This window comes from Lipotes vexillifer, unplaced genomic scaffold (assembly GCF_000442215.2).
Source record: "Lipotes vexillifer unplaced genomic scaffold, Lipotes_vexillifer_v1.1 scaffold916, whole genome shotgun sequence".
Lineage (NCBI taxonomy): Eukaryota > Metazoa > Chordata > Mammalia > Artiodactyla > Lipotidae > Lipotes > Lipotes vexillifer.
In genome coordinates this window covers 2,070,530-2,079,159 of record NW_006798383.1, presented here as the reverse complement: position 1 = coordinate 2,079,159, position 8,630 = coordinate 2,070,530, and the positions used below count along the sequence as shown (strand labels likewise).

The window sequence follows — 8,630 nt, the reverse complement described above, 5'->3', positions numbered from 1 at the left end:
CTCTTTCCCCAGAGCTCCAAGCCCTGGCCCACTTCCAACATGGATAATTACATTCCCCTTTCCTAAGTACTCCCTGCAGCTTAAACTGGATGCAGGATTCTTCTTTTCTGCCCTAAAACACTGCAACATTGCTATGTGGCTATTAAACAGCTGCCACGTCCCATCCCTGAGGAGGCTGAAGGGAATCGAGTGGGTCATTTATAAAGCCGGTGAAGTGCTTGGGGATGAAAGTGCTCAATATCCTCCAAATGCAGCCTGGGGTGGTTAGGCTGGCGGTCAAATACCAAAGCAGATTAAGCCGGTAATCCGAATGTAATCTCTGGGGGACGGCCTGCCCTTCAGCCTCTGCCCCCCTGGACATGCTGTGTTCTTCTAGGGCTGGTTTGATGTTCCGATCATTGTTATGGGGCCCTTCAGTTTTTTCCTCTATGAATACACATACAGCATTCACTGTGGGGGGTGGGAATGAATAGCATTGAGAGGGTAGAAAAAAAATATGACACTACTATGCTTATTAACACCGACCGGAAGAGCTCCGACCCAGACAGATGTACTATCGGTAATTCTCTCTGTAAATTACTTTCTGGGTTTTTTGGACAGAAAACCAGTTTGGCCAATTATCCAATTTGTATAATTAGCTGAAAAAATGGAAACTATTCCCATTTACACCAACAAAAACCTCATCCATATTTTGCTTCAAAGAATGCACAAATGAAGTCAGTTCAGGTCCTGGGATTATTTATACTTAAAAATGAAAAACAAACAGTATTTTGCAAGCTGGCGGAGGTAGGGTGGGGTGGTTGGAGACAGGTAAGAAAAGGATCAGCTGTTCAAAGGGCCCAGGGGTTTGAGTGGGGTGTTCCTTGCCGCCCATCTCTGTCCTGCTCCCTCCAGCCCCTACCCAGGTCATTCTGGGGAGAACAAGATTTAGTAAGAAAAGAACACAGAATTAAATAACCTCAACTCCCAACAGAATGTTCTTGTGGATTAAAGCATGGGTTCTTCATCAGATAGACCCAGGCTTAAATCCTAGCTCTGTAACTAACCAGCTGTGTGATTCTGAGCAAGGTGCTTATCCTCTTGAAGCTTCCATTTTTCCTGACTGTTAAATGAAGACAGCTGTAACCTACCACACTGGGCTGTAATGTGGTTGGTTCGTGTAAACCACTTAGCATAGCGCCCAATAAAAGTTACGGCATTGCTATCATTAGGTAAACTTTAGTCAGACAATGTTCTCCTATGAACCTCCATTTCTACTTTTAAGAAAAAGGAGTTTGGAGGCCACTGTCTATTCTCCACCTGCCAAGAGGGAAAATGACAAGTTCATGTGGGATGCTACAAATGAAGGGACCTGGACCTTTTTTTCATTTTAATTTCATGTCCAAGCACAACTAAGAGGCCTTGGGCTTTATTTGTTTGTTTGTTTTTACAGCCACAGCCCCGACAGCTGTATTATTTGCTCTGTGTGGAGAAGAGAGGTGACGCTGGGGGCTGGGGGAGAAGAGCTGCCGCTAGTCCCCGGCCTGGTGATGGTGGTGGTCAGCCCACGTGACCTCTGCTTTCATAAGCTCACCCCTGTTAGGCATTCCAAGGCTGTCACCCCCTGGGAGCGCTATAAATTACAATGGTTTGCGAGGATATTACTACTGTACTGGTTTCCACCAAATCAGTGTCATATGCTAAACACATCAAGATTTTTAATAGTACCAGACTAAACCAATTGGGACTGGAACCCAAGCAGCTCATAATAAGAAGGGATCAACACTTCACTCTGCGGCTGAACATGCACAGGACACATATTTTAAGACTGGAGACTAAGAGAATGCAAACCAGTGTAATCCGTGTTGTCGGTTCTAGACATTTATGAGCTGTCAGAAAAAGGGAAAAAGAAATTCCCTCGCCAATACTACCTGTCGATCAGGCCCAGGAAGAAATTAAAGTCAAGAATAATGACAAGAAAATAACCCAGCCCATGATTCCATCATTGGTCTTAGCATTTCAGGTGAAATTTAATAAAGAGACCAACTCCCACTGCTGACAGCCTCAGGCCCTGGGTCAAAGAACCAGCCACCTAGCTCTGGGAAGTCGGTTAATGCTGATGTGCATACCTGAGAACAGAGAATGAACAAATCGAATAATTCCCAGAAATCTGAGCTACGGCCCCTATTCATGAGCGTATTCTTAGAGGAAAAGGGCTGCAGGAATGAAAATGACAATGCTGCAAAATCACCGTTTCTATCTCCTACTCCCTTTGATTCGGACCTTCTCCAAAATGAGGGACATATTTAATAGAGCCACTTCTGAGGCAAGGTCAAAAGCTGCGCCTCTGATACTTGTTTGTTCCCGATATGGCTTCAGAAAACAAAACAAAATAGACAAAAAAAACTGCAGGGAAATCCTGCCCTTACCACTACTCAGCCTTCAAGGCTTACTTCCAATTCCACCTTCTCTGTAAAGCTTTTTCCCAACGGTTTCTTTACATGCCCATTCCCACCTTAGAAGAATTACTCACTCTCTCATTTGTCTGGGGGTGGAGTGAGGTTTACTGGTCAAGCAGACACCCACTCCATCTCTGGTGTCCAGCCCTGACCTCAGATTATTTTCAGGAACAATCTTGCCTCAAGGGCTTCAGTCTCCCTGAGCTTCCACATGTGGTGCTGGGATCCTCCCTGAAGCCTCAGCTATGCGTGTTTACCTGTGCTTAGGTCACCCCAAGTGTTCCTAAAGGCCCGCTGGGGGCCCCGTCACTTACCAAGTAGTTCACTTGTCTTCTCATCATATTCTTCGGCCATTTCCTTCCCATCTGGGAACAAATAGTGCACCTTCCTTCTCCCTAGGCACAAAACAGAGAGTGCCTTACCCCTGAGCCTCCTCTTGCCTTGGGCCTTGCAAGTCAAGAGATCTACCTGGGAAACACTAACAGCCTTGGGCATGTTAAAAAACCTTCCCAGAGCCTCCCACGAACTCCTTGCCAACCATTGCCCACCACTACTTTAGGACGTGTCCTGGGACTCACTTCCTTTCTAAGCTTTCTCTGAACATGTCTTTACTCTGCTGATTCTTCTACCAGCAATAGCTCCAAACTTCTTCCCAAATGCTGAACTCCTCCTTGCCCTTCAAAATCCAGCTCAAATGTCACTTCCACTGTGAAATCTTCCTAAACTATCACCCCTAACCACCTTGGCAAAATTCATCACTTGTTTGTTTATGCCTCTCTGGTGCTTTATTCATATCCACAGTGGAGCATTTATCACATACTATACTTTTAAAAGCATCTGTTTCAAGAATGATATCATATTTATCATTCTCTCCCCAGTTCCTAAAACCAAGCCCATGTGCTCAGGATATTGAACGGGGTTTCCCAACCAAGGCCTCCCTCCAGCCGTGCCCTCGCTCTGCCTTCTTCTGTACATCTCTAGGCCATCTCTATCACACAGCCATACGATGTTAGTTCCCGTGTGTTCTCCTTACAGCATTTACCTTGGTATGATTTTTACATGTATTTGTATGATTTTTGGATTATTGCCTGTCTCTTCTACTAAGGTAAGAGGGGTTTTATCCCCCCTACCTATGGTTTCCCTATCACTTAGTATAGTATTTGGCATATTTTAGGAGCTCACCTAAATACTGATTGAGAGAGTGAATGAACATTGCTTCATCTTTCATTGAAAGCACAGAAGAACCCAATGGCGTCTCTTAGACCAGCTCTTCCACCTATGTAATATAATACTAAGCATTTTCTTAAAAGTGGCTATATAATTTCCCCTATTTTTACAGATAGGTAAGTAGATATAGGTAGGCTCCTCAGTGAGACTAATAACAGTACCAATGCCCGGTATACAGGTACCTAACGAATGCTTGATGAATAGAGCCCCAAGGCCCTTAACCAGCTAAAGGAGTCACTAGCCAAAACTTGCAACTGTTATCAGATCTACCAGGCCTTTTCACTGTCCATTCACTCCTCTGAGACATAGTTCCCTTGAGTCATTCTGAATTTGTATTCTGGGGAAACTCACCCCCAAATTTGCAGGGCCTCTCAGTAGGCCCCTAGGTTACACCACTCTTACTCATTTGTTTGGCTCATAGAGCTATAAGAGGTTGTCCTGTCAGGAGTGGGGTATAAGGTGCTCCCTGTGAGTAGCTGGGGGGTATCTGGCCTGACTCTCTTCTCCCCTGGAGTCGTCTTAAGTGCAGGCAGGATGCAGTGCTTACTATGGGCCAGGCACTTTACATGTTTTATTGCATTTATTCTCACAATAATCCTATGTGCCTCCAGTACCTGTATTTCACAAGTAAGGAAAATTGAGGATTAAAGGTCATGTAACTTGTCCAAGGTCATAAAGCTAGGAAATGACAGCCCAGGCTTAAACTCACTTGAGGCCAAAGTTGATCCTGTAATAACCATACTAGGATATCTGTATGGCTTTAAGGTTATAAGGATGAACAATGTTCCAAGGGTTTATTGTTCATGTTTCTAGTGAATTACCTGTTTAGGCCTTAGCCTATTTTATTTGGGTATTCATCTTTTTCTTACTAATCTGACTGAACTTTGTATATATTAAGCACGTGTCATATATGTTGCAAATGTTCTGTTTTAATTGCCCTTTAACTTTGTTTAAGGTGGGTTTTCCCAAACAAGTGTTTAATTTTTATATAGTCAATTGTTTTTTCCTTTGTGGTTATTATCCAGAAGTTGTGCTTAGAATATCTTCCCGTACCCAAGATTCTATGTGTACATATAGAATGTGTACATAATCTATGTGTACATATGTATGTGAATATAAAAAATTTTAAGTTTATTACTATGATATTTTGGTGAAAGAAAAAAATATAATAGGAACACCTCAATATATAAGGCAAATACTAACAGCCATAAAAGGGGAAATCGACAGTAACACATTCATAGTAGGGGACTTTAACACCCCACTTTCACCAATGGACAGATCATCCAAAATGAAAATAAATAAGGAAACACAAGCTTTAAATGATACATTAAACAAGATGGACTTAATTGATATTTATAGGACATTCCATCCAAAAACAACAGAATACACATTTTTCTCTAGTGCTCATGGAACATTCTCCAGGATAGATCACATCCTGGGTCACAAATCAAGCCTTGGTAAATTTAAGAAAACGGAAATTGTATCAAGTATCTTTTCCGACCACAACGCCATGAGACTAGATATCAATCACAGGAAAAGATCTGTAAAAAATACAAACACATGGAGGCTAAACAATACACTACTTAATAACGAAGTGATCACTGAAGAAATCAAAGAGCAAATAAAAAGATACCTAGAAACAAATGACAATGGAGATACAACGACCCAAAACCTATGGGATGCAGCAAAAGCAGTTCTAAGAGGGAAGTTTATAGCAATACAAGCCCACCTTAAGAAGCAGGAAACATCTCGAATAAACAACCTAACCTTGCACCTCAAGCAATTAGAGAAAGAAGAACAAAAAAACCCCAGAGTTAGCAGAAGGAAAGAAATCATAAAAATCAGATCAGAAATAAATGAAAAAGAAATGAAGGAAACAATAGCAAAGATCAATAAAACTAAAAGCTGGTTCTTTGAGAAGATAAACAAAATAGATAAACCATTAGCCAGACTCATCAAGAAAAAAAGGGAGAAGACTCAAATCAATAGAATCAGAAATGAAAAAGGAGAAGTAACAACTGACACTGCAGAAATACAAAAAATCATGAGGGATTACTACAAGCAACTCTATGCCAATAAAATGGACAATCTGGAAGAAATGGACAAATTCTTAGAAATGCACAAACTGCCAAGACTGAATCAGGAAGAAATAGAAAATATGAACAGACCAATCACAAACACTGAAATTGAAACTGTGATTAAAAATCTTCCAACAAACAAAAGCCCAGGACCAGATGGCTTCACAGGCGAATTCTATCAAACATTTAGAGAAGAGCTAACACCTATTCTTCTCAAACTCTTCCAAAATATAGCAGAGGGAGGAACACTCCCAAACTCATTCTACGAGGCCACCATCACCTTGATACCAAAACCAGACAAGGATGTCACAAAGAAAGAAAACTACAGGCCAATATCACTGATGAACATAGATGCAAAAATCCTCAACAAAATACTAGCAAACAGAATCCAACAGCACATTAAAAGGATCATACACCATGATCAAGTGGGGTTTATTCCAGGAATGCAAGGATTCTTCAATATACGCAAATCTATCAATGTGATTAACCATATTAACAAATTGAAGGAGAAAAACCATATGATCATCTCAATAGATGCAGAGAAAGCTTTTGACAAAATTCAACACCCATTTATGATAAAAACCCTGCAGAAAGTAGGTGTAGAGGGAACTTTCCTCAATATAATAAAGGCCGTATATGACAAGCCCACAGCCAACATCATCCTCAATGGCGAAAAACTGAAAGCATTTCCACTAAGGTCAGGAACAAGACAAGGTTGCCCACTCTCACCACTCTTATTCAACATAGTTTTGGAAGTTTTAGCCACAGCAATCAGAGAAGAAAAGGAAATAAAAGGAATCCAAATCGGAAAAGAAGAAGTAAAGCTGTCACTGTTTGCAGATGACATGATACTATACATAGAGAATCCTAAAGATGCTACCAGAAAACTACTAGAGCTAATCAATGAATTTGGTAAAGTAGCAGGATACAAAATTAATGCACAGAAATCTCTGGCATTCCTATATACTAACGATGAAAAATCTGAAAGTGAAATCAAGAAAACACTCCCATTTACCATTGCAACAAAAAGAATAAAATATCTAGGAATAAACCTACCTAAGGAGACAAAAGACCTGTATGCAGAAAATTATAAGACACTGATGAAAGAAATTAAAGATGATACAAACAGATGGAGAGATATACCATGTTCTTGGATTGGAAGAATCAACATTGTGAAAATGACTCTACTCCCCAAAGCAATCTATAGATTCAATGCAATCCCTATCAAACTACCACTGGCATTTTTCACAGAACTAGAACAAAAAATTTCACAATTTGTATGGAAACACAAAAGACCCCGAATAGCCAAAGCAATCTTGAGAACAAAAAATGGAGCTGGAGGAATCAGGCTGCCTGACTTCAGACTATACTACAAAGCTACAGTAATCAAGACAGTATGGTACTGGCACAAAAACAGAAAGATAGATCAATGGAATAGGATAGAAAGCCCAGAGATAAACCCATGCACATATGGTCACCTTATCTTTGATAAAGGTGGCAGGAATATACAGTGGAGAAAGGACAGCCCCTTCAATAAGTGGTGCTGGGAAAACTGGACAGGTACATGTAAAAGTATGAGATTAGATCACTCCCTAACACCATACACAAAAATAAGCTCAAAATGGATTAAAGACCTAAATGTAAGGCCAGAAACTATCAAACTCTTAGAGGAAAACATAGGCAGAACACTCTATGACATAAATCACAGCAAGATCCTTCTTGACCCATCTCCTAGAGTAATGGAGATAAAAACAAAAATAAACAAATGGGACCTAATGAAACTTCAAAGCTTTTGCACAGCAAAGGAAACCATAAACAAGACCAAAAGACAGCCCTCAGAATGGGAGAAAATATTTGCAAATGAATCAACTGACAAAGGATTAATCTCTAAAATTTACAGGCAGCTCATGCAGCTCAATAACAAAAAAATAAACAACCCAATCCAAAAATGGGCAGAAGACCTAAATAGACATTTCTCCAAAGAAGATATACAGACTGCCAACAAACACATGAAAGAATGCTCAACATCATTAATCATTAGAGAAATGCAAATCAAAACTACAATGAGATATCATCTCACACCAGTCAGAATGGCCATCATCAAAAAATCTAGAAACAATAAATGCTGGAGAGGGTGTGGAGAAAAGGGAACACTCTTGCACTGCTGGTGGGAATGTGAATTGGTTCAGCCACTATGGAGAACAGTATGGAGGTTCCTTAAAAAACTACAAATAGAACTACCATATGACCCAGCAATCCCACTACTAGGTATATACCCTGAGGAAACCAGAATTCAGAAAGAGTCATGTACCAAAATGTTCATTGCAGCTCTATTTACAATAGCCCGGAGATGGAAACAACCTAAGTGCCCGTCGTCGGATGAATGGATAAAGAAGATGTGGCACATATATACAATGGAATATTACTCAGCCATAAAAAGAAACGAAATTGAGCTATTTGTAATGAGGTGGATAGATCTAGAGTCTGTCATACAGAGTGAAGTAAGTCAGAAAGAGAAGGACAAATACCGTATGCTAACACATATATATGGAATTTAAGAAAAAAAAAATGTTATGAAGAACCTAGGGGTAAAACAGGAATAAAGACAGAGACCTACTGGAGAACAGACTTGAGGATATGGGGAGGGGGAAGGGTGAGGTGTGTTAGGGCGAGAGAGAGACATGGACATATATATACTAACAAACGTAAGGTAGATAGCCAGTGGGAAGCAGCCGCATGGCACAGGGAAACCGGCTCGGTTCTTTGTGGCTGTCTGGAGGGGTGGGATAGGGAGGGTGGGAGGGAGGGAGACAAAGAGGGAAGAGATATGGGAACATATATATATGTATAACTGACTCACTCTGTTATAAAGCAGAAACTAACACAC

The 8,630-nt window shown here is 40.7% G+C and overlaps 1 protein-coding gene across 1 annotated transcript in view; it reads right to left on the bottom strand.

The window, feature by feature from the left end:
• The window catches only part of DPCD (deleted in primary ciliary dyskinesia homolog (mouse)), a 24,451-nt gene that overhangs the window by 10,994 nt on the left and 4,827 nt on the right, over positions 1-8,630 (bottom strand). Inside the window, exon 2 of the mRNA XM_007470361.1 lies at positions 2,753-2,833. Coding sequence (XP_007470423.1) covers positions 2,753-2,833 — 81 coding nt within the window. The remainder of the gene's footprint in view (positions 1-2,752; positions 2,834-8,630) is intronic.